This window comes from Ammospiza caudacuta, chromosome 1 (genome assembly GCF_027887145.1).
Source record: "Ammospiza caudacuta isolate bAmmCau1 chromosome 1, bAmmCau1.pri, whole genome shotgun sequence".
Taxonomy (NCBI): domain Eukaryota; kingdom Metazoa; phylum Chordata; class Aves; order Passeriformes; family Passerellidae; genus Ammospiza; species Ammospiza caudacuta.
In genome coordinates this window covers 40,683,442-40,711,142 of record NC_080593.1, presented here as the reverse complement: position 1 = coordinate 40,711,142, position 27,701 = coordinate 40,683,442, and the positions used below count along the sequence as shown (strand labels likewise).

Below are 27,701 nucleotides of genomic sequence, written 5' to 3'. Positions count from 1 at the left end.
GGGAATTTGTCAGGGAGTAGTAATATGACCAAAGGGTGGAAACAACTGATGATTTGGATGCTTAATTTCAAGTTCAACTCTTACAACAATCCAAGAAATTATACAAGAGGACAAAAGCAGTTAGTTTTTGTCTTTCCTTATATACAATTAAGGAAAGAAAAAATCCATTCTGCAAATGTTAAAACAATCTGGAAGAATAGTTTTCCTCCTAAAACTGGATTACCAGCTGAACACCATAACACAATAATTGTATTTCACCATAAGAGCTGCAGAAGAAGCAAACCTCTGTTAAACTTTCAGCAGTTAGCTTGGTGAGTGCTCTTCTCATGGATATTACTACCATGTACTACAATAATCCAAAACCACACAGGCATCTTCTTTTTACATCAGCATTTATTAAGAACATGCAATTAATCCGGGCTATATTAATATATTTATGTTGGTCAGAGAAATCAATTTGAAATTCAGGATCTTAGCTGGAAACCAATAAAATTTGTAACTTGAGAAAAGCAAACTGAAAGACTGCACAAAACACAGATACTTTTGAGGTTCTCATCTATGAGCTCTGAACTACCAATATCACTTTAATATCTATACATAAAAATCTCTGCCAGGTAAGACAATCAAAATCAGAACAGGGCTTGTAAGATATGGCAACCTGGCTGAAATTGATATTCATTAAAGTACTCTTTGCATGAATAGGAGCATTTGGACTCTGTGGTCTTTATCAGAGCCCCAGCTGGTAATGGTTGAAGGTTAATGCCTTACCCCATTCTGTTCAATTTTCTGTCCTAATTAGTCCTCTAAATCTATAGCTGTGAGCACCAAGTGTCTGTGCTCAAAAGAAACTAATTAATGCTAGCAAATTAGATCAAGTCCAAAGATCCAACAGCCAAACTCTTAAATGCTCCTTGTTAATAGGAAGTGTAGCTGTCAATAACTGCTGTTGGTGGCTATAATGAGGCCTCTTTCTTTCACTGAAAGTGATTTCATTTCTCTTTGTCCCTGTAAAAGCTGTTCCTTTCCCTAATAAATAAAAAAATAAAAAATAAAAAACCCCACACAACTAAGTTGCAGTGGTAACGCTAGCAGCAGTCTGACCCATTTCTTGTCATCAGCTGGGTTGAAATGACATGGACAGGGGGAAGAACAAAAATAATCAAACCAGGCAAGTTCCCTCCCCGAACATTTTCTTCAAAGTGCTCAAAACTACTTGGACCACTGAAATTTCTATCTTCAAGCAAGACAATATGCCTTCATATTTCTTTTCTATAAACTACCTTAGGGTAGTTCATGCTGTTATCATTCACTCAAGGAAACAAACAAACACACACAAATCTAGAATCTCCTGTCTTTAAATTCTAATTTACATATAGCTGTTCTCTCTGCCCAGTTTGATGGAGCAAAGCTCAATACACCATAATCCCTCAAGAGATTGTACTAATTCACATAGTTAAATGTGATGAGAGTAAATTTTCATTGGAAATATATAGCACTGAATAATTTTTCCAAAATAAAAGTGTTCCAAAATAAAAGCTATTGTGTGCAAATAAGAGCATCGTATAAAAATTCAGCATCTTACTCTCAAGGAATGCAAGCCAGAAAAAAGTTCATAGCAATTTACTATTAGTACTAAATATAACTGCAAACTACCAAAACATCTAAAATGATTTAAATAACTGACTACTGCACAACATGTAAAACACAATGTAATATTAATAGCTTCGTATAAGGTCATGTGGTCACACAATACGACTATAACATACTTCAATATTCAGATAATAAATATAGCAACAGAGGACAACAGCTTTCCTCCATTCCGCACCTGCAGTTTTGTTGCTGAATTGAAACTATGTTCTCAAATTATACTAACTTTCCTCTCACAAAAAATGGAGTTGCAGAGAATAATGCAGCTTTTTTTTTTTCATCCTCCTAAGAGAAGGCTATTGTGGTCATAAAAAATCTGTGATTCTTCCACTGTAACTCTCAGGCTTTCCACCAAACTCTGAATAATATGGACATAAGCACATGTAGGCAATTTCTGATCACAGCAGCTCAATTTAAAAAAAGGTACCAGCAGCTGTCATGTTAACTCATTGATTTTTATCAGTCACTTGATCTTTTTGCTTTGGTCAATTAGAAGATCACTGTGTTCCCACATATTCCTAGGAGATGTGAACTTGAAAAAAAATTGTAAGGACTATATTTTCACAATGATGCAAAGTGGATGAGCAAAGCTCAGCTGTAAATGGTGATTTTAGTTTTAATTTGCTGTAAGACAAGAACAGTCATCAAAATTTTTAAGCAGAGCTGTCATGTAATTTCCCTCTACTATCAGTGTTAGCATTTTCTGATGTCAGAACTGTAGGTACCAACAGGTTAATCCTCCCTCAGCATTCAACAAGGGTTGGCAACAATTAACAGAACTCAGTCTGCAATACCAGGGAAAGTAAGAAACATCAAGCAAAATTTGCTAAGGATTTAACACATTTCATTATCTGCATTTCTGATAGGAAAGTATATATAAAAAGAATGGGATTTTAAAGAAGGAGTATCTAAAGGTGTGCTTGGGCATTTAAATGTACAGCACCACATGTAGTTCAATCAGAAATTTCTTTGGATTTCTGGACCTTGCTATGTCAGGTGTAAGGGTCATGGTCTAGAGCAGGTGGCCCCTAGGGTGACAGAGATAATGTCAGTGACAGGACTGTTGAGTAACTGCACATTATCAAAACTCCTGATGACACTGGTCATGCCCAACTGTAGAGAAGCCTGCAGTAGTGTTGCATCCCATCATCTTCACTAAGTATCAACACGAGCCCTGAGGAGGAGAGGGCTAATGGGAAATCTGAAGAATGGGAGGAGGATGGTTGCTCGGAAATGTCCTTTTCCAGCCACACTTTCCAAACCATTTTTAAAGCCCTGCCAAGTATTATGAGATTTTTTCAGCAATGTAACTCCAGTTGCTTTAATTACACAGCTCCTCCAGACAACAGAACCAACACAACAGTGTTCTTCAGTGAAGGTCCTCAACTCAGTACAAGGAGAAATATCTTCCTTGTGTCTCCCTCGTAAAAATTTTTAAATAGATCAATTTTTTTTTAAAGGACAGAACAACCTGTCATCTTGATCAAATGGATGTCTCCCAGAATATGCTTAAAATAAGAAATGGCTACCTCTACTTCACCATCTTTCTAATGGCAGAACCAGGCTGAACTATCTGTCCCTGCAGTGACCCTGAAAATACTGTAGATCTATTTCCTATTGAATCCTTCAATCATACAAAGGAGTCTCAGTTACAGAAGATGTTTGCAGGTCCTCTTCATGACCCTAAGAGCCCAAATCCAGATGATGTGACAGTAACAGACAACAAAATTCAGAGGAAAGACGTTCAGAACTTAAACCCCTTGTCACTGGAGCAAGTTGCTCTTTTCCCAGGAAAAAAAAAGTTGCGATGTTTTGAAAGGTGGGCAGAAACGCTTTACAATACAACCAATACATGAAACATCTACAATAAATATAATACAGAAGTAATTTCATTAATGACTCTGTGACCCAGTAATTTCTTTTTGGGATCTCAATTCAACACTTCTTCAGAGTCTAAACTTTCAACATCTCAAAGTCAGTCAGTCGTTTCTATTTTCCAAGCCAAGTAACCCAAAATTAAATCAAATTAAGCTGACAGCTCAAGTTTCTGTATTTCTGTTACTAAAAAAAAAAAAAACTATCAAATTCAGTTTCAGAATCTGTAACTTTGAACAGCAGAGTAAGTGCTCTCAAGAAATTAGACAAACTTCTCTTTAGAAATGATTAAGAAACAACTACAGCTCTTGCAAATTTTTCCATGACTGTCCCAAGTTTTAGAGCATGGAGCTGTCCCTAATTTTAGGGCACGGACTCATGGAAAGCAAAGCAGAGCTTGGTGAAACTACAGAACTTCTGATGTGCTAAAGGTCACCATTCTGATGAAAAACGCCAACTCCATGTTCCTGAAATTTGCTATGAATTTGCTTTGAAGAAGCTTACTCATATTTAGATTTTATAACTAGAAATTAAAGCAAAACAGGAAAACAGCTTGCTTAAGAAATTATTTCATAAAAGCAGTAAATGAGGCAAAGGCTAACAAATGATCCTTTTAGTTACTTAGGTTTGAAATGCAAGGACATGCTGATACAGAAATATATAATTTAATATTGTTTCAGGCAGACTCATGCTATAGTTTGTAAAAATACAGTGAAACATTCCTTTATGACAATGTTTTTGGGGTTTTTTGTTTGGTCGTTTTTTGACACTTTTGCCCACAATTTCACATACACACATACAATGCATGGATATGAACACAATAAAGCATATTTACATAACGGTCACAGAAAACTGACTAGTATTTCCCAGAAAGCATGTTAACAGAAGTACTACCCAAGTTGACAAAACTACTAATATATCCATTTTCACTGAAAAAAGTGCTTGAAAATCCTAAATCACACAAAAATCTTTCTGAAACTGAGAGCTACAAAATTCTTAAGAAACATACAGAACACACAAGAACTTATACTCGAACAATCTGAAAAAAAAAGTTGTAAGCAAATTTCAATAATCTAAGTAAAATGGTATATGACCAGAGTGGACATACTTTCCATGATTATTTTTTCCCTAAGCCATTTTAGTAGGTGAACAACCACACACAGCAATGAGCCAGCCTTTTAACTGTGTGCTAGGATCACTTCTTAAGTTAACAAGAGCCTTTTATTTTTTATTTATTTTTGTAACCCTTGGGGTTTCTTTTCCCTGGACAGCTCTGGAACACGTGCTGGCCAGGCTGTCATTACTTGCATTATTAGCTCTGATAAGCACACAGCTCTAGGTGGTATAGCTGCAGGCTAAGGTACCGGGCTGGCTACAGATGGACCCTGTGTTCATGCAGAGCACTATTGAATGTACAGGGCTCCCCATAGGGACACATGTGAACCAAGCCTGATCAAGCCAATTGTAAGGGCCCACACTTGTGGAATAGCCTCATTTCCTACAGTACTGATGCATTTATCACAATTTCCTAAAGACAAAAAGAAACAGAGGTCTACTAATAGGAGTTTCTGAAACATGAACTTAACATAAAGCAGAAAAATCCTACATTGAGAGCAAGTTAAATGAATAACTCTGCCCTCAGTGTAAACAACTCCATTTCATGCATGTGTGTACACTCCACAGCACACAAACCGAGTCACAAGAGCTTTGATAACTTAATTACACAGCTTATGTTCATAGCTTATAATTGTTTACAGCATAAAAAGCATAGCCTCTTTACTCTGATTAACACCTATCCCTGTGTACTAACAAGACAAATTTATTCCAGGAATAATCTCACAATGGATTTATGAGATGGTAAATCTACTGATCACAAAACTGTTTAAGCTTCATCTCCCATGGTTTGGTCTCTCCCCTCCACCCAGATGAAAAGGTGTACAACAAAATAACTGAAGCTCTGCTACCACCTTTTTATTTTAATAGAGGTATTAATGTGGGGTTTTGCTCACCTATTTGACAAAAAATTGTTTCAGAAATACTCCGTTTCTACTTCTAACTTTCACACAATTTGATCAAAGTTGGTGACAGGTGACAGAAGATTTATGGGGAGATGGATGCATCCACAAACCTTATTTTCCTAAAGATACAAAACTAAACTCTACACAGGAGAAAGAAGGAAGAAATTACAAATTTGCTTAACATAACAGAAAAACCATAACATTTGGCTTTAAAATTTATGTAGGAAAAAAGATGGAGAAGCTGCGAGGTAATGGCTCACAGCTCAAGAACCTCCAATATTGGCTGCTGCCACAGAAAATGAAGATGCTGAAACCAAACTCCTCATGGTGCACAAAGTTCAGAGGAGAAAAATACATTCACACTGTGCCTTTGGTTAACCTCAAACAATATTATACAAATAGCAAGCTCTCAAAATACTTTTAACCAACATCTTTCAAAGACCACACCACTGTAATTGCTTTTCATCTTCTTTTTTTTTCCCCAACAGGTATAGAATTCAAAGTAAAAATGATTCAACTATTGTTCAAATTTTAGAAAAAGGTCTGTTAAGTCCTTCTGGCAGCGCAGAAGGCACCTATTACATGATGCCACTTTTCTTTGACAGACATTATGGTAACACTACTTTTTAGAAATTTTTAGAGAACCTCTAAAAGCAGATGCTTAAAAATACACTGGTCCACTTTCCTAGACTTGACTCTAGTCATAGAGTGCCCTAGTGATAAAACTCCAGAAACTTCCTTTGAAGTTTCTTAAATAATAGCAAAACACAAAAAGCCACATGCCACTAGGGAAATAACTGTTCTTCCTGTCATGGTAAAACTTGCTGAAATAATTCAGGGAAAATAATATAGCAACAAACTAAAATGCACTCCTTTGTCACTAAATACTGTTGGAAGATGCACAGAAGACACTGCTAAAGATTTGAAGAAACAAGTGTTAAAACAAGTTACATAGTGTGGGAGGTTTGCTATACAGTTGAGTTTGAAAGTAGAGAAGTTTTAATACCTTGTGGTATTTGCATTTCAACAATAAAATGCACAAAAATATACATTTTTTTTGTGAGCCACTGAAGGAAAGATGCACTAGAGAAGATCTATTCTCAACAGGAAGTGGCATCTTGAATAAAAAACAATGTATTATGGAAAAGCTGTGCAAAAATAGCTACTGATGGAGTGGCTGCTTTGACTGGAATAAGAAAGGAATTGCAGACTAAGGCTACAGAGAGCACTGCATGTGAAACTCCTTCACTGCCTCACTCAGAGGTAAGCTATTGCAGCAAAGTAGTTGGAGCCAGGAGTGCACAATGTGCTGCAGGATGGCATCAGTGTTATAACCTGACAAAAACAAGCCCTTTAAATGTTGGCATCTTTACCAGATTTTGTAATGAGATGGGGAGGGGCCACAAAAATCCCTGGCAGCACAGAGAGGTTTGCTCTCCGGATAATTTATGGCAAAGTGCTTCAAGAGTTGTCTTTTGTAAAAAAAATGTGTCAGGTTTGACAAGTGCTCCAAATCCACTGACCTTTTTGGTGATGACAAGTGGCTGTGAGCAGTTTGCTACCTAGTAGGAATTTCCAAAAACTAAACACTCAATGTGTCCCTTTAAGGTGAAGGTGTCATTTTAATATTGACTAAGAAAGTAACTCCTTTGCAAAAGAAACTTGCATTTTGAAAACAGGTATTTGGATATGTTCACCTAATTATGTAATTTTTGGCTTGGTTTTGTAGGTGAACAAAAAACATGTGTCACCTACTGAAACCTCCTATATCTGTGCACTTTAAAAGGATATCAACCTTTCTACCTGTTAAAAACCTTTCTAACCTGTTAAAAATCTTCCCAAGGAGAGTTTTAGGGGGTTGAAAACACTGACACGCGTTAGTTTGGAAGAAAAACTGATTGACATCAGGGGAGAAGATAATTTATTAGCCTAATTTCAAGCAAACCATTTGCAAAACTTGTGGATAGGACTGAAAAATGAGTATAGGTAAGTAAAATTACCTCTGTAATTTTACACCTCTGTAAGGTATCTTTTCTAGGCACCTATCAAGATCAAGTATTGAAATACACCGAATTTAGAACCAGGTATTCAAATTCCTATATCACAGTGTTAAAGATTTTAAAAACTATGATGCATGTTCAGTCATATAGATCTCAATAAAAAGTACTGTTATTAGCAGTAATCTTTTTAGATTGATAAATATTTAAAATATTTTAAAGTACTGTTTATTTCACCTTTATCTCATCCTTTTCAAACTTCTATTTTTATGTTTTATAATATATATAACATACAGTACAGTGATACATTTACGTAATTTATAAATGAATATACCCATATTGGGATTGTGCAGTCAGAAAATTTTTACTGCTGGAGTGCATGAACAAAAGAAGTTTAAAGAGCTCAGATCTGGATGATCGAATGCAAATGCTCTCCACTGAAAGCTGACACTTGTACAGAATAATTCAGTGGCTTTTCATCCATCTTTACATCCCTCTTATAGCAGCATTCTTGGTTTACCTGTGTGTAAGCAGCCCTCAGCAGAGGGGGTGACACCACTTTAAAGAGTTATTGAAGAGTTATTAATTTAAAGAGTCCAGTGCTCTTCACAAGAAAATGAAAGCAGAAGTGCACTGCATCACTCTATTTCAACATCTGTCTAGTAACGTGTGTGTTTATGTGCATGGCTCATTTCAATGCTGGGGCAAGGAAAGGATGCAGTAAGTTGGGAATATTTAAACAAATTTGTTATAATGAGAGAAGCCTTAACTGAAGGTTTGCATGAGGCAGGTTAATTTATTTAATATTAAATATTCATACAGAAACACAGTAACTCTTGTGCTCTCACCAGACTGAGACACAATAACTCTTCACATCTCACCAGACTGAGATGTGAAAAAATTTTGTATGAATCATACTAAATTCGACAGCCCCTGAGAGTAAAAAATTTTGGAAAATAGTCCAAAATTTTTTACTAAGCAGCCAAAGCCAACACAGCAGATTTATATGCTTCAATACTGGTTTCACAGCGAGCTGATAAAGATGGAGATCACACATATTAATTCTCTGACTACATGATTTCAAAAACAAGGATTATATTCAAGGCACAAAGTGAGTACATCTGATCTCCTAATGAATATTTGACTCTTACCTTGCACCTTATCTGAACACAGCTCCTTGGCTCGATCCCTCATTATTTGTGGAATCAAAACATCTTTTTCTACATGTCTCAGCTTAGAATTTTCTGCAAGAGTGAAAAAAAAAGATAATTTTGAAAAAAAATTGTTATCCATACATCAGAAAGAGTCAATCTAAAGAAATAATACAACATTGTTTATGTAACATACAGGAGTATACTAAAACTGTCACAAACAGCAGCAGAAAGTACCATGAAAAGACTACATAGACCAAAAGGATGGAAAGTCTAAAATTTGCTCAGATACAAATATGAGCATTATCCTGAATATTTCTACTCTGCTTAATATGCACTGTGAACCAAAAATAAAGGAGCAAATTCTGGCAGCACATTTGTATTTCTGCCTTATAGAATAAAAAAATCTGTATACAGACAGCACAGCAATTAAATACTTTTATTTCCTTTTATTATACTAATATTTTTTTATGCCCACGATCTGTATGCACTCTTTCATTCACTAACACAAAGCTGAGAAAAACAGCACACACTAGAGCACAAGCTAGAATTTGTATGGCTATGTGGAAGACTCTGGTTCTTTAGAAGAAAATGAAGTCTCTTCAGTGGAGAATCTAGGAGATTTTTCATTCAGAAATCCAACTCAAAAAGAGAAGTGCTGCTGCCTGATTTCTATACCCAGAAGTAAAGTTGTAGTTCGCTTTCAGCTGTCTCCAGCATTCTCTTGAGTACAGCTAGTGATTTAGAATAAACAACACAGACCATTAAAAAAATACTGCTTTTCCAAATCCACTTTCTTCAAAACAAAGGGATGAGAATTCATCAAGAACAGTTTTTTGTTTCTCAGTTTCTGAGTTTAAAACCCTTTAGAGGACACTGTATAGTCCAATGCACTTATACCAAATACATGGTTTTCATCTTGAAACACACTTTTTATTCATCTTTTGAAGCTGATAACACATTTCAAAATAGCATCGCTTGGGATGCTCACACTATGGAAATTCTACTGTCAGAGTTATTTTTGGTGACAATCATTTCAATTTAAAATTACTCATTAAAAAGGAGATGAAATGAAGAAAAAGTGAAAGTGCAATGTATTGAAACTAAGGAAAGAAGCAGGTTTTAAGTTACCATCAACTTTCAAACACTATTTTTCAGAGCATTTTTTGTTACCTCCCTACAAAAAACAACTGAAACCAACATCTGTCATTCTTAGGTCATCATATTTTAAAGTTTACTAATGCTAAGACATTACACTATGAGACTACACAGTACTGTATGTGATATTACTAGTGGAATCTAGCAACAACAGAGGATTACAATGAGCAATATACACTAAAGACATTTCTCCTCAAAAATATCCTTCTTAGCATTTCTACATCAGGAAAAAAACCCTTTATTCTGTACATACAACAGAAACACTAAAAGCAAATAGCTCGGAATTAGATTTGCTTCCATGCACTGATTTTCATATTAAAATACTACAAATATCAGATTTCTACAAATATATTATTTTACAGATAAAATGTTACAAATATCCTTCATTTTAACTTTCTGCAGAGCATCAGTGTACCAAACACTTGGTACAGTACATAGGCTAGAGACAAGACAAAGCTGTCAGAAAACTTCCAAGCATGTTTTGCAAACAGGACAAATCAGTTCAGTGGAATGACATGGCAGGAACTGGCACCACCACACTACGTGCCCCCACTCACTCCAGTCAAAGCAAGCTGGCACTGCAGCCTTCCTGCCCTCTCCCCATCCCTATGATCTCTTTTCCCTCTGCCCACACAGTCAGGCTCAGCAGCCCTTTGGTGAATGAAAGGGGAAGTTAATTTCCTTTAAATTAATTTCCTGTTAGGTTATTTTTCAACTAGGTGAATTCCCTGATCCTGTTCACTGTATAACTCCAAAGCCATCCATAAGAGGGAATTCAGAGAGGTGAGAACAAGAAGAAAGACTGAAGTATCATGAGTACTTCTGGCTCAGATTACAGCCTTAATTTCTGCTTCCCACACTTTTTCTAAACTCAACTTGGCTATACAAGTGCTTGGAGTACACAAATAAAAATGCAGATAGAGTGAATTAAGTGGGTTGCCTGCTGTCACCAAAAGGGAAGTTTTACCAGTGCCACATTGCCCTCACTCACCCCCATTAAATCACCATTTTTAAGCACCTAACCTCGCAGTGAGTAAGTCAAAAAAGCTAACTCAAATACATGTAAAAAGGTGCTTCTCAGCTGATTCACACTTTGGAGTAATTAAATCCACTTATCTGCTTCCCATAATTAGCATCACAGAATAACCTGAGGTGGAAGGGACCCACAAGAATCACCAAGCCCAACCCTTGGCTCTGCACAGGTTTAACTTTTATACCACAGCATACATGGAAATGTAGCAGAGAGGAGAGAAGTCTTCAGGGCCTGGGAAGAGCTGCTGGGTTTCCCCTGCTGGCAAAGCTGGATAGCAGCATTCACAATTTTCACAAATGCCAAAGCACAGGCCTCCAGTGCAAGGATCAGCTATCCCTCTACTGACAGAGAGGAGAAGTGGGTAGGAATGCAACTAAAGGAAACAGGACACAGGGCCATCTGGGGAAAAACAAGCAAGCAAGCAAGCAAGCAAAGAAAAAGAAAACCAAAAAGAGAAGACTTCCCTGATAGCCCAGAACAGTCCAAAAAGATTGTTGGGTTTTCTCTTAGGTTAAACACCCAACCTTCTGTTTGATTATTCAAAAGAAAGAGGCGTAAGACTGATAGCAAGGAGTAGCTCTACTGGTTTTCACACCAGCACAACCAGAACCATGACAGAACTGTGCTCCAGGCAAATTCCTTCTTTTTAGTCCCATGTTGTCAAGTCTACAAATGCTGAAAATGCAGGAAGGAGAGGGCACATCAGGACACTGGGCAGCATCCAGTAGGCAGAATGAGAAGAGAGCTACAGCAGTAATTCAAAAGTAATTATACAACAGTATAAAGGAAACTACAGTAAACATTATTTATAAACTCATCTACAGCTTTTAGAACAATCTCTGTTGTGAAGTATCAGTTTCAATGGGTTTTTTTTTAATTTTAAAAAATGTTTGTATTTACAGGATTTTGCTTTTGTATTTTTAATTAGAAAATATTTAGTACTTAACAGTGCACGGTAAAAATGATGGCGTTAAACCTAGCCTAAGTGACTGTATGAAAAGTCCAAAGAACTTTAATTATCTTATACTGTCTAAGTTTCAGGCTCTGGGTACAACTACCTCTCCAAATAACCCAAATGCAGATGTTCAGTTTAAGCAGTACTATATTTACTTGTGAGTTTCTACTTGGACATCTTAAATATTCTCCCTCGATTCTCAACTATCCATTGTTTTACAATTACAGTGATTTTCCTTCAACAATCTTAAAACACTTTACTGAAGTCAGTATCCCTAGGATTTACACAAAATATTTAAGAAAATAAGGTGGAAATATTAAAAATAGCAGATACCAGATAAAGCAAATGTGTTCACAAGCAAAGTACCTGCACTTCTGATACTGATGTACAAGCATTTCAAGATCACCATCAATTCAAGCTATTCATCTCTGCAGTAACATATATGCCAACAACTTTCACAGGAAAAAAAAAACCAAAAAACTCAGAAGCAAGACTTCATAAAAAAACAGGCCACAACCATGATGTAAAAACATCAACCCCTTTTGCCTTTTTTCAACTATATTACAGTTTCCAGAATAAGAGCTTTTTCCCCGTTTTTAAAGTTCACTATTCTGCACTAAGAAAGCTACTTCTTACTCTAATACCAGACACCTGTGAACTAGTCCCTACAGAAGAACCTGCATTTCAACAGTCTTACTCCTGTTTTATTTCATCATGAAAATATTATTTCCAGACAAGTAAGAAATATAATTTCCTACAGTTTGCCTTCTGCATTTGGAAGTTGATACTTTTGGTATCACTCACAGCCTCCACACACTTTTCCTGGTCTTCTGGGTAGGCTGTTTGAAGAGATCACGGCCTTTGGCCACAAAGTGAACCATCACCCCAGACAAATACTAGCAGCAGCTTTTTCTTCTCCATCTGCCAGCCCAAACTTGGGCATTTTTGTTAGATCAATTGAATACTCTGATAGTTTACCCTTACCTTCTGATGAAATTTCCAAGTACCATCAAACATTACAAGGGACAGATGGATGAACACAGCTAATCAAGTAAAGGTTACAAAACACAGACTAAATATTACTAATGCTAAAAATAAGTATTTTGTAAAAATATACACAAAAGTTAGCCAGAATTAAAACCAAAGGCAGGCTTCCAGCTAAGTCACTAGCTCCTAGAAAATATAAGTCTACAGACAAGGAATCTGTGTGATAGAACTACTGAATGTTTCCTAAAGACTGATCAGCAGATTCCAGAATGCTCCTCTTGGGGCAAAGAACAGAAGAGAAAATAAAAAACAGTTAAAGAAGTTACAACTTTGCCTAAAAAAAAAAGACAAGGAGAGAAAGCTACAGAAAAGGGAATACCTTTGTGATAGAGAAATTGTTTTCCATAAAACCTCAGCCCAGTGTAAAGAATTAAAGAGAGAGATTACTTAACTAGGGGATATCCTTATTCACTAAATCACTAAGAAACATTTATGAAATCTGTGGGGTTTGGCAAATCTCAGTGTTCATGGTTCTCATTGAATACAATATGTAGGGGTTGAGATTACAGTTGCAATAACAGCCTTCTGTGGTTGATCAAAAACGTTCCGCTGCAAAAGCTCTTTATTGCCATGGAAGGCCAAGGACCACAGCTGGTCATTTTAATAGTTTTTGCTATTTTTCTAAAAATGACCAAACCCCAAGAAACTAATATACATAAAGAGGAATAAGAACATCCCAACCACTAGAACACCCCAAATTCACTCTGTATGGAAGCTGGCAAAACAGATGACAAATACTCTGCTGACTTTCTAGTCTCTGACCAAAGGAGCCAGGATGGCCTTGAGAACACCTCAAGCACGGTGTAGAGCTGTGCTGCAGGCAGCAGACCTTTAAAGGGGAGAGGAGAATGAAATACAAAGCTGCTTTACAGTCCTAACAACAAAAGGGACTCTAGCAGCTTCTATATTAATTAGAACACTATTACAAGAAGAGGATACCAAGACAAAAGCTTTCTTAGAAGAGTGTCCTGTGAGAAGTCAGGTAATCTCCCCACTCCATTCAACACAGCTAGTAACTGATTTGCTCACCCTTTACTCATCCTGCTGGTAGTTAACAGCTCTGCTCTCACCTCTTTCACGACTTCTTGTAGCAGGGACACAGATTACTCAGAAAAGTTGAAATCTGCTCTACCCAGCTACTTAAAGAACCTCACACTTTCTCCATCCAAAGGGAACTGAGTCAAGCAATTCCAGTAACAGTCGTTGAAATGTGCATTTCTAGTTATACAATCTATAATTTGGATTTTCTTGATTTTTTTTATTTAGCCACATTCAAAAAGTGTTCAAAACAGTACTTTAAATACTATTGCTTTTTTCATTAAGAATCATAGTATGTATGAAGAAAAGAGAAAGTTTTAGTAACATTACATCATTTTAATTAGCAATTTTACTACCTCATGCTTTTCTTGGAATTCCAGTTCGATTAACTTTTAAGCATCAGTTATGTTCCTTACTAGAAAAAATGCTTTAGAAAGTTCAGTCAAGGTTCATGAATCCAAGTTAAAATACAACAAAATATAAATTTGAAAAGCAATCACTTTCATTATTTTGGGAGATTGAGAAATGTGGAGCCATAAATGGGATCTTCTTTTTTATTACATCTTAATAGTTTATCCTACCAGTTGCCATCAAAGGTAAACAGTTGTAGTAGACAGATTTCTAAGATACTCTTCTTTTTTAAGCTAAAAAATAAAACTCAAACAAAGTATCAATAAGAACTTCAGTACTAGAAATAGCAATTACTAAAGTGAAAAGGGAAGAAAACCAAGGAGATGCAGAATTACCATTCTTTAACCCACACCACATTTAAAGAAAATCTCCACTACAAAGAAGCTGTTTTCCTGGAAGGGAAGGTCTTGTTTTAATCTGTGACAAGTCTACTAAAACTGGAATTTAACAGCCATTCTGTCATTTCTTCCACATGCAGATCTATAGTTTGCACACTACTTGAGATGGTTTGGAGAATGAATAACAAGTTTATAAAAAAGTTGCAAAGTTGCATTAATTTAGAGGATTCAGTTATTCTTAATGTCACTCGGTAAAAATTGTTTCTGTGAGGTAAGTACTCCATTTCATTACAAAGTTTTGCTTTAGAACACTTGCCTATGAGATAATTATAAAATACACTGGAAAAGTAAACTTTTCTAAATAACAGAAGGAGCAGCAGAGTGTCCACTGCCTGCTTATTGGCAAACACTCCTTTCATCAATCAGACTATTGGTTCTAGACATTACTTTTTTTTTTTTTTACAAAAAAATAATCAGATCTATTTTAGTGTTTTGAGTAAGCAAATATGATTAGAGCTTAGTACTCCTCTAGGAAAAGAACACATTCAACTCAAAATTTTCATCTCCATTATTCTGCCTAGCTTATTCCCCTTGTATTAAATAAAAATTACCATTCTTAGATTAATTCATGTGAATCATTTATGCCTATGTGCATCATAAAAACTTCTCCAACAAGCCTGTATCATTGAATCAGACTGCATCAACTACTCAAAACCTCTGTTTGAAAACACCAAGTCACACATGGGAAAAAATTCATTTAGAGATAGACCCATTAAAGTCATGGGAGAAAAAAACAACTTATCTTTCTAAAATCTTAGGGTCTTTTCCTACAATTGTATTTGATGTATAAATTAATCCCTTAAGTATCCAATCCTGCAGCCTTTGGGAGGGCTTCTGTGCCTTTACTGACAAGGAATTCAAGGGGTCAAAGCTACAGAATAATTTCAGCATCCTGCTTTGTAAACCTGAGCCCTAAAAAAACCCTACAGAATCCTTTAAAGGTTAAGAATTTTATCAAAGACATCGAGTGTGAACTGATGGATGACGGACCAGGACCAAAGAAACACCTTTATACATATGTGAAATGCTACAGAGTTTGGTAATTTCATTTGCACATCAGTGTTTGCATACAAACTAGAGCCTTAAGCAGCAAGCTTCTACAGAGGTTTTAAAATACAGAAGGACAATATGAAATGACAGAAGTGTTATAATCCAAATGAAACTAGATCTGTGATACTCTGAAACCCTAATTTAAAAGCAAAAGAAACTTATCAATGCAGCTTTTCTACGCAGTATCCTTTTTTATTCTTCTTTAAATGGATATGAATAAATTTAATTGTATTTTAAAAGTTCCAGATTTTGCGATCTTTTTAATACTGACAACATTTTAAATTAAGATGGAGTACAGGGATGACAACACCAGGGAAAATTTCCAAAGCTTTAACTTCTCACCATTCTATCATCACCTCAAAGTCAATTTTCACCTTTTTCACTGGCTGAATTTGTTATCTTACATTTTGCTTTCGGGCTCATGTTCCTGCAATATGGCGGTACTGGATTACGAGAATGCTGTTTGCTAAAAGTGAACAATGGCTGTATTACAGCAAGTCTGTAATGCCTAGAAAGAAAAGGAAAAGCACACTTTCTTGTTAATTACATGCAGATTGCAAATGCTCATACATCTAGTGAGTAATAACTAAAGCCAAGCCAACACAAGGAGATATTTTTATACTGCTGATCACACAGCAAATCCAGTTACAGGATCTGAAAATTAATACAGATTAGGATATTTACTACTGGAAATAATGCAGCTTCATTAACACATAGCCTGTACCATTGTTCAAGTATGACACACTTGGCAGTTAGGAAAACTTAAGCTGTGAGCTACCTATAAAGGGAACACCTCAGCCCACCTCAAATCCCATCTGAAAACAGGTAAGAATTCCAGCAAAATGCAGAAAACACAGATAAGGCTGTGGGCTGACCAAGGATTAAACTAGCAGAGCCAGCCCTAATTCCCCTATTGTAAATCTTCACTTGGTAACTGATGCAAAACCCTCAACATAACTTTCTGTCACTTAAACAAAACACCATGCAAGCAGGATTTCAGCAACCAAATACATTCCAGGGGTTTTTCTGAGAAGCTAAAATATACTAACAGTACAGACACAATTCAAATCCTGCATATAGGACAGGGTGGCACACTTTTTAAAAAGTCAAGCCCACACATTTGAGCACCTCTTGGGTCTGATATCAGTCCCAAGTGTAAAATCCCTATTTTTTCTATGCCCTTTCCAACTAACAGTGAATGGTGTCCAAGAATTAATTGCTTACTTCCACTTGGAGTAAGAAACAGAGAAAGGTCCTAAAAACCCACAAACTATCTGAATTGTATAAACCAAACAGATCACATGAAATAGAGCTAAGCAGTGACATAAGGAACTGTGCAAGAACTTGCACCAGAAACAAGAGACGAGTAAGAAGTAAATCCAACATAGAAAGAACAAAGTACTCAATAGGGACAAGGAAGGGATGCAGGAAAATCTAACAAACAACAAATCCCCCAGTTATCACAAGAGGAGACATTAAGCACCTAAGATTTGCCACCATGCTCAATACTATTAATCAGCTGCTCCAGCACTACGTAATTTTCAGAAGCGTGTGACAAGATGGAATGAAAAACAATGTAAATCACAAATAAAAGTTTCATTATAGAAACAAATCTGCCCAAACTCCTGGAGAGCTTGAATATTTAGCTCTTCAGCTACTCCTTTCAAGATAAAAATTTACACCTTTCATTCCAAATAAAGAACATCACACACAAATGAAGAGCAAGGCTTATGAATAACAGGACTGAATAACATTCTTCCTGCAATTTTAAAAAAAAAATTCTTTAACTGGAAGTAAGGATTAAGAGGCAAACGAAAAACAATGCCTACCTTTGACTTCTGTACCTCTGTAGTAAATGAGCAATCAGTACACACAATATAAATGAATGAACATCTTGGAAACTAACATCAGGGATATGATTAAAACACACCAGTGTTCTCAAGTTTCAGAGCATGAGGTGACAAGGCTAAAAACATGTCAGTTACATTAACACAAGGATTGCAGATGTTATTCTGGTAACTTATGTTATTAGTCACAAAACTTGTCTAAAAGAAGTTTAATTAAAGTTGAAAAAGAACAGCTGAAAAACAACTTTTACTTCTACATTTTTCCCTTTAAATTCAACATTGCTTTACCCCTCATTATTTTATCCTTTCTGTCTTTTGAAGCTATAATTTAATTCTTTTCAGTGCATTCTTCTAGCTCTAGTCTTACTGCCCTTGCCACTTTGAAACAAGTCACATCCTTTCTGCAAGCCAAATTGTCCACTGATAAAACCGTTTTATTTAGCAACCTACACTTCCACCTGACATGAAGAAATAGACATGTTAAGTAGCTTAGGAAAAATATCAAAACAGTCTTCAGACCCTCTGTTTTTAACTCCTATGTCAAGGATAGGTACCAAAATCTGTATTGTCTATCTCAGCTATCGTCCATGACTCCACTTTATGCATCTGTGAATGTTCAAGTAGGGATCCAAACATCACCACCTGAAAATGACAGCTATAACCAAGTGCACAGTAAAAACAAAATGAACTTTCTCATAACCCATGGCCTCTACCACTAAAAACTGCACCCTACATAGCTTTGGAAGTGCTGCATACAAAAATCAAATTCAGTGCTGGGCTACAGGACATTGATTTTGGAGAAGGACCAAACAAAATAGTGTAACATTTTCCTAAACTGGGACAAGCTGTTGACTCCCTCAAAGGCAGAGAGGCCCTCTAGGAAGACCTATACAAATTAAGGGCTGAACAATCAGCAACCATGTGAAGTTTAACACAGTTTAACACCTGGGATGGAGCAATTCCGGACGTACAGAGAGACTGGGGGAAAAGCATCTGGAGTGCAGCACTGCAGAAAAGGACCTGGGGGTCCTGGAGAGTGGAATGAGAGTCAGCAGTGCCCTGGCAGCCAGGAGGGCCAGCCCTGTCCTGGGGGCATCAGGGACAGCATCACCAGCCAGGCAAGGGAGGGGATTGTCCTGCACTGCGGCAGACTCACCTCGAGTCCTGTGTGTTTTGGGCTCCACAATACAAAAAGAATATAAAACTTTAAGAGAGCCTCAAAAGGAGAGCTATAAAGCTGGTGAGGGGCCTAGAGGAGAGGAAGAGCCTAGAAGCACTCAAGGAGCAGCTGAGGTCACTTGTTTGTTCAGCCTGGAGACTGAAGGGAGACCTCACTGCAGTCTCAAGCTTTCTCACAAGGGGAAAAGCAGAAGCTTTAAGCTGAGTTACAGGAGATTTTTTAAGCTGGATATTAGGAAAAGATTTTTCACCCAGATGGTGGCTGGGCATTTGAACAGGCTCTCCAAGGAAGTTCTCATGACACCAAGCAGGACAGAGTTCAAGAAGTGTTTGGACAACACACTCAAGCACATGGTCTGATTCTTTGGGAAGTCTTGGAGAAGTCAGGGCCAGGAATTGGACTTGAGGATCCTTGTGGGTCTATTCCAACTCAGGATAATCTGTGATTTTATGAACATAAAATCTCGTGAACATGTTTACAGCCAATTTATTTACTGGAAACAATTACCTAATGACACAACCACAGTTTCTTCCCAAACTATGGCTATCAAAAAACTCCTCCCATACAAATCACAACATAATTCACAGGTTCTACAACCTGAATTTCAAGAGAACTCCTTGATATTCACTCCCTACTGCCTTTCAAAGCCATGAGAATACTTGTGTCTTTTGTGATCATAAAATGAATTATCAGTCATGGTAACAATTTACAGAACTGTGATCCTCCCTCTTTTTCTCATATTTGAGCCAAGAAGGAGTTAACAACAATGACATTAAAACCTGCCACACCAGGGTATTTGGGTTAACACCTTGCTAACATGAACAGGGCAGCTCACACCTCTTGCAGCAATTGTTCCAGTTTCTCTACTTCCTCACTTAAGACATCTCCACGTTTAGTTCATTCTGAGGTTTTCAACAGAACTGTATAAGCCAGAAACTGATGGGGAGCGGGGGAGGGCAGCAAAAGATAGTGGATAACAAGGTAGCAGATTTAGAGAGGTGTTAGTAAGCAATGTCACTGCTCAGATGAATCTCAGTATTGGTGCCATACAGCAGGTACACCCTTAGGAGTCCTATCACAGCTAACATACAACCACAGTATAGTTTGGGAGGAACAGATAATGTCATTACATACATAAATATGGAAGCAGAATGCCAATGACTTCAGTGTTTGGTGCCATGCCTTTTGTTCTGCACTGAAATCACAACAGGTGGAATTGCTGGGATTGGCTCAGCTAGTTACAGCATGCTGCTAACAACACCAAGGTTGTGGGTTTGATCCCATTATGGACCATTTACTTAAGAGTCAAACGATCCTTGCAGGTCCCTTACAGCTCAGCCTATTCTGTGAATCTGTGAATTAACTAATGTAATAACTAGGCTTTTTCCACAGGACAACTGGGAAGTGAAATTACACTGTAGATGAACATCCACCACTTGAAATGCCATGCTAAGATTTATAATGTTTTCTTGATTGAGTAAGAGATCGATGCGTAGAGGATACCATCAATAAACCCAGAACTTGACTACTCTATGAATGCCTTGTTTGCAAGGCCTGGAGACCCAGGCCTTGGGTCTGGTCTCCAGGCCTTGTCCAGGTTTCCATCAGAAACTGAGAAGGTCTAGGTTTCCATGAGAAACTGCGAGCCTGGCCTCGGCCAGCATCCTTCAGCTTTTGGAGAAGCAGCCACAGGCGGCAGGGACCGAGGCGCACAGCCAGGACCACTGCAGGGCACCAGCACCTACGGGAGACTCAACACCTTGCATTAGCTGAAGAGAATGGCCTTTTAAGACACCAAGCCGAAGGCGCCTGACTCGGGAACTGCGGGCACAGCGAGTGAACACTGCATGGGTATAAAGGCCACGGGTTTACATTCACTCCTGAGGACACGTGTCTATAGCCATTCGGACAAGACGTCGGTAGCACGAAGCCGAGGACAGCATAATCTCGGTGCTTTGCCGAGATTACGTTGGTTACACAGCCAGAGAGGCCACAGCAGGCACCCGCAGGCACCTGGACGCCCCGGAGCTGCCTTCGCCCCGCGTCCCGCCGCTGGAGGTCACGGCGGCGGCAGAGCGGCAAGGAGGGAAGCAGGGAGGTGGCGCCGGGAGCCCGCTGAGGGCACCAGGAACGTCCCAGCCCGCCGGGAACACCGCGGAGGCCGGGCCGGAGCCCCCCAGGGTGGCCCTTCGCAGCACCCACCGGCGGTGCGCCGCAGCCCACGCCACCGCCCTCTCCGCTGGGTGTGAAGGGCCAGCGGAAAGCGACGGGGGTTTCCCACAGGAAGCCTGGCGAGGCGAGAGGCGGTGAGGGAGAGGAGGGCGGGGGTGAAGTGGGTATGTCTGGGGGGCGCTCCGCCGCCTCGCCGTCCTCCCTTCTTCCCTCCCTCTTTCCCGCCCGCCCGTCAGCCGCCCCTACCTGCGGCGCCGGGGGCAGGCTCCATCTGCGGCCCCACGCAGCGGCGGCAGCTGCGCACAGCGTGCCCGCGCTTCCCCGGCCCTGCGGCGCAGGCGCGGTGCGCCCCGGCCGCCCCGGCCGCTCCTCCCCGCGCCGGGCGGGGACCGGGGGCGGGAGCGCTGAGGGCGGAGGTGCCGGGCATGTGGGCACGGGGGCGGCCCTGCGGCACCGCGACTGGGCCGCCGCCGCGACTGAGCCGCCACCGCGGTGATTTCCTGACCGTGGGTGGGCTCATACTCCGTGAGTCACCGAGGGATCAGAAAATCACAGAATGGTCCGGTTGAAACGGGGTCGCAGTGGGTCATCTTGTCCAACCTACCTGCGCAAACATTGCGTCCCCATCGTTCTGGAGTATCTGTGGTGAGGGACACTCCGCACCCGTTCCGGTGCGTGGTCACCCGCACAGTAAAAAAAAAATCTTCCTCATGTTTCAGATGGAGTTCCCTGGGCGTCAGATTCTGCTTGTTGTCTCTAGTCCTATTCTTTGGCACCAGTGAGCAGAGCCCGGCTCCACCCTCTTGGCAGCCCTACTTTGGATATTTATATACATTGATACGGTCCCCTGTCAGTTGTTTCTTCTCAAGACTGAACAGGCCCAGCTCCTTCAGCCTTTCCTCATAAGAGAGATGCTCCAGTGCCCCACTCATGCTCATTGCCCTCCGCTGGATCCACCGCAGGGGCTCCATGGCTCTTTGTACGGAGGATCCTGGAATTGGGCTCCTGACAGGCCTGGGTGTGAGCACCAAGTTCCCAGGAAACCCCAGGGAAGCTTGTGTGTGTGTGTGTCCGCCTGTGTGCAGCCTCTGACAGGGACTGGTTTCACATCCTCCAGCCCTTGGGGTGCCTGAGGCTTCCACAGCAAGGACTCAAAGTGGCAAATGAGAATTTCATTGGTGGCTGTTTTCATCGATGACTTGGTTTCTGACCATAAAAATGGGCTTCCCAGTCATTGGACATGAGGTCCCTTCTCATGCCTCAGTGTCACTGGGACCACATTCCTGTGACAGCAGTGCGCTTGACAGAGGAACAAGGAAATCTAGTGTCCCACCTCCAGCTCTTAGTTAGGAGTCTGCAATATATGTAATTGATCAACCTTTAGTTATTACTTGCATGAGGCAAGAATAACCACTTTGAGACACAAAACACAGAGCAAAAAAATTAATTTAAAAAGTGATAAATTTCCTTAAATTGTCATACGCTTAAAAAACCCAAGAACATGATTCTCGAGAAATGAGGAGTGAGGAGACATATCTGAAACTCGTGTCTTGTTTTAATAAATACAAGGCAGAATTTTCAGAAGCCTACCCTCTTTTCCTGTCTTTAACATTTTAGACTGACAAGTGATATGAAAAATCAGTCATTTTATGCAGTAGCCTCTTACAGGAGGCTGCAAAAATTCTTCTAAATATAGCATTTCCTCTGTTACCTGGCATTGTTACTTTCTGTACAGTAGAAAGGTGAATTTTAAACATTGCATTCTCAGGGAAGTGAGAAACCCAGGAGCCTTCCCCAAACTTCCAGACTGTATGCCTCTGGAAGATAATAAGCAGTCTAGAAAATTCAGTAGGAGGAATTTAGATAATGCCATGTTATTTATTATTTTGATGGAAAATGATTTTCCATCAAACTTTCAAGGTTTTCCCCAGATTGACAATATTTTCCCTATTTGAAAATTTTGTCTCTTTATTAGGAAATATGTTTTTTCAACTTGAGGCCACACTAAGAGCCAAGTTCTTCGTGTTGATACATTCACAGAAATTAGTAGAGCGTGATGTAGGCAAAATCTTCCACGTGAATGCTTTTGGCCTTACTGATCTAGAGCATTTCTGCTTTATACCATTAAGCGCCTCTATGCTTTTCTTTTTTTAACCACAAGTTTGATCTCATTCCTCAGAGTAAAACATGAATATTACAGTTGTTTTCTGTAACTTTAAACTATACCACTTCAGTTAATGTTTGTAAACTGTTTTGAGAATTTTGATTGAACAAAGCAATGCAAATGCAGCATGTCAATTTATTTGTATTTGTTTTATTAAGGGATTTTGGCTATGCCACTTCTGCAAGGAATATAAGAGTGTTAAAGAAAAAGATACCAGCCAATCTGCAAAGAGTTCTTATATAATCTACAAAGAGAAAATACAAGAAAACACATGATGCAAAGAGGAGCTTTCAGCATGAGAGCCAAAGAAGTGGAATGTATGCTTTCCAAGTAAGTTGAGTCTTTTAAAAGAAGGCATTATTTAAGTTAGTAATTTTCCTGCTCTTAAACTCTTGGCTACTGTTATCTTATATATGCCCTGCAAAATTAGAACTGAAGGTTTCTTTTACTGCTGAAGACCTTTGAACTTACATGTCAGCTCCATGTGTTGTGTTAATTTGATAAGTTTCAGGCCAGAACTTTGCTGCTTCTTTCATGGAAACAGTACCTGCAAAAATAAATGTCCAATAGCTTTGTAGCTTGGACAAGTTGTCCTCTGCTGCTGCTGCTTCTTCAGAAGCAGGTCTGGAAAGCAGAAACAGGAGTTTCTGGAGTTTTATTTCCAAGTCTGACAGACAAGAAGAAGTGCAAAAGGGACTGAGACACACCTTGAGAAAATAAGAACAAAGGAAAAAAAGTTGATAGAACAACTTAGTTTTGTGGATTTGAGGGTCAGAAATAGTTTTTGAGGGATGGCATATGCAGCTGTGAGTCTGATAACAATCTCATGCTTTTGGGGTTAGCAGAAATGATCAGAAATGAGAAAGTATCAGAGAAAGTGTTACCTTGACAGATAAGCAAATGAGGCTGACATGCAGAGGAGGAATGGAATAAGACAGTAAGGTAGCAACTGTCCACAAGGGGCTTTAAATTAGGAATAATATCTTGTGTCTGACTTGGGAGCCAGTGCAGTGATCCCAGGAAGTGGCACAATGGCTGACTCAATGACACAGGATAATTATGTTCTTACAGCAGCTTGAGTGAACAGAAGCAGAACAGTTTTTGCCACCAGAAGAGAGAAAGTTACTGTGTGAGAGATGTGAAGTGTTAAGTGCCACATCAAGAATTTTAGTAGCGCAGATAAAAAAGCAAAACTTTGTAAATACATGTTCTTCATGCTTTTATATGCAATCTTGATGTTAATAACATCATTACTTATATAGAGAAAAGAATTGCTTCCTTCATTAATGTGGAAGTGCCTGTGAAAATGAGCTCCATGCTGTAGGAGCATTCAAGGGGATAGTTTAATTTAAAAAAAAAAAAAGAAAAAAAGTGCAAAGTGAGTCTTCCTTAAACATGAGGTCTAACTTGTATCTTACCCCAGGAGAGAGTTTTGAAATGACATCTGGAGTATGCAATTTGTGTTTAGTCAGATCTTTTTTAATATGAATCTTGCACAACTTGGGCAGCCCTGTGAAGTTGTGCTGAAATGTGTGGGGCATTTGCCACGTAGCACTTTGATACAAGTTTGTACCATATGCTTCATTTAACTGAGACACTTATGGTAAACTTGCTTAATTGGGACATCTCCTGGGGCACTGGTGTGAGACCAGTGCTACTTAATACACACAACTGATACTTAACAGGGCCCTAACAGAGCAGTGGCTACTGCTGAGTGCCCCTGGTTATTCACTGCTGCTTATGTAATCTCTCTTCACAGTTTCTTGGAATTTGTCTATACAAAGAAAATACTCCCTGCAATTAATTCCCCGAGGATGAAATACTGGGTGAAGTATTGGAAATAGACTGATGATGGTGGTCACAACTTGTGCACTGATTGTTACAGTGGGGAAGGTATGATAACTTCCCTTACAGTCTTGAAGGATGATTGAGAGAATGTTTTTCTTATAAAATTTTTAAAACCCTATATAGTCAGAAGTAATGCTGTTGGGTTACAGTAATTTCTGTGTTTCTAAGATTCATATTGTTATTTGATTAGCTAATCGCCCATTTTCCAAACATATTTTCACACTTCAACCATGACAGTGTTAACAAAGAAACTATAGATAGCAATAGAGATTAATTATCTGTCCCATGAGTCTCCTCACCTTGTTTTTGCCAGATAAAGAGAGCCTATCTGTCTGCACGCAGGTGTGATTTTTTTTTTTTTTAAGCAATAGCCTTGGTCAAATGAGTTCAAAGGCTTATTTTCAAGTGGCACCTCTTAAACACATTTGTTCACTGTTGATGTTTTTGATCTTGTTTCATGAAATATACCTACCAGAAAAGGGTTGTGATTCTTTGCTAAGCTTACCCATGTGAAATTCATTCATAGGTGTGAGATGTGGGAGAACTTTAAATGAGAATATTTAGAATCAAAGAAGTGTTTCCTTCTTTTCTGGAGGGAAAGTACTCTTACTGAAGTCACTGCAAAGTTGTTGAGGGCCTTATTTGCAATTGCCATCCAAGATTTTCACTGACTTGAGACATCTTCTAGAAGAGGGAAAAACATGAAGGAGTTTTAGTGTCTTTCTGTTATGTAAGTTGCAGCATTTTGTATTTATTCCCCCACAGAATTAAACCCATCCATATGTCTCTTCAGGATAGGACATCTTTACAGCAGAATCTGTTACTGTAGGAAGAAGCATTAAGCATATTGAACTATTTCTGCCCTGTCTCATGAGTCTCTAATTTTGCCTGTTCTGGATATTAGTGGATGCCATTGTGTTGCAGACCTGTCAACCTGCAGCCTGTCAAGGCTCACTGAAGTGATGTGAGACTTTTGCAGTATTTTCACAGTGCAGGCACTGGCACTGCATTGCCTTGGCCTCTCTTGCTGTCAAAGAACAACTGGCTTGTTGCTTGGTGGCAGGCTCTGTGGTGGTAGTGCTTATCTTGAGTCCTGTGGACTGTTTTTACCACTTCACCAAGAATGACATCTTCCCCTTCATAGGCCTGACCTTTCCAAGTTTCAGGACAGTTGGGACCATCTAATCAGGGTGACTACCAAAACTTGCTGTCTCTATCAGGATGTCACTGAAGTTGTATATAGGAAGCTGGCCATCTGCTAAAGTAGAAAAATTACATCAAATAATAATTCTTTTTGCCAGTCACTACTGGATCTGACTAGCAAAGTGGAAAACAGTTCCATTTCTTTTCTGAAGTCTGCACACAAGAGCACACTCTTTCACTGGCTTTTGTTTGCTAAAAAATTCCTCTTTTATATCAACAGATTCAGATGTATCCCAAAGCTAAAAACTGTACAGCAGTGTAGATCATTAGACTTTCATTAAGATTTTTAGGTATTATTAGTTCAGTAATGTCAAAGGAAGGGAAGGACCACCAAAACAAAGCTTTCATCATTTGATTTACCTTGCTTACAAGAAGAGTTACTTTTCAGGCTGTGGGCAGAATGCTTTTCTGTCTGAATACATTCACAACAACTATAGGGTGACTCTTGCTTATATTGCTAGTTTTGTTTAGAAATTTATTTGAGTCATTACTAGAGGTTAGAATTTTCATTTTCCCTCCTTGTAGCTCTGCATCGCCGTAAGTTTTATTTCTGTTCGTGAAGTTCTTTGAAAAGCTATTTAGCCATTCTCTTGCTTTACCCTTTCCCATTTTTTAATGTGCCACACAGAGAAGGGCTAATCCTGGAAGATAAATGTTAAAAAATAAATGGTTCAGTGTTCAATGTGGCTTCTAGGCCACAGTAACTACTGTGTGGTGCAGTCCTCTAGGTATATGAGCTGGCACAAGAACTCTCTTGCTGTCTTTGCATCAGTACTAGCCTGGATGTTTCCTAATCACTCCTTGGTATGGTTTTAATTTGTTTGTGTTTTTTGTGCCACAACAGAGAACATCTCTATGGAGGCAAACTCTGAAATTCTAAGGTACTTTCTAATCCATTCTTTACTGCAGACAGAGGTTACAGCTCCACCCTTGGTGTCACCTTGTATTACAAGTACAGAAAAAGAAAGAGGAATCCTTTAATAGCTGAAATGCACTACACAGTCAGTCCTATTCGAGTGCTGGTCTTGTTTGTACATACTCATTTTGTTTAGTAAATCCCTGCTTAGAGATACAAATCCTCTTAACTGCTGGTTGAGCCTCTTAAGAATTATTGTCTGTTTCTTTCGTTTTGGAAATGTTTGTTTCTCATAGGGCACACCACCCTGCAATGTAGGATCACCATACAACTGCAGTAGTTGCTTCTTTCATCTCTAAACCACAAAGAACCTTAGAGATAGGGAAAAACCATCACAAAGAGTTTCAGCAGTTTGCCTGGCACTGTGGAGGAATGTTAGTGATAGACTAAAGATCTGAAGATCAAGCTCTTCAATTTATAGTCCATTCAGATTACTTGAGATCGTAACACTACTCATGATTCAGGCAACTAAGCCTAAGTACAATCCATACTTCTACATTTGGATTGTCGTCATTGGAAATGATAAGATGCGAGTCCTCGGGGCAGAAGAAAAAGGTGATGAAACAAAAGCTACTTATTAATGTATGTAGAGA

At 38.9% G+C, this 27,701-nt stretch overlaps 1 protein-coding gene across 1 annotated transcript in view; it reads right to left on the bottom strand.

Annotated features, from left to right (window-relative positions):
- The window catches only part of CMC1 (C-X9-C motif containing 1), a 46,511-nt gene extending 25,212 nt beyond the window's left edge, over window positions 1-21,299 (bottom strand). Inside the window, exons 1-2 of the mRNA XM_058802550.1 lie at window positions 21,224-21,299; window positions 8,689-8,781 (exon numbers count right to left, since the gene is read on the bottom strand). Coding sequence (XP_058658533.1) covers window positions 8,689-8,781; window positions 21,224-21,248 — 118 coding nt within the window. The 5' untranslated portion in view covers window positions 21,249-21,299. The remainder of the gene's footprint in view (window positions 1-8,688; window positions 8,782-21,223) is intronic.
- Between the last annotated feature and the right edge of the window lie 6,402 nt (window positions 21,300-27,701).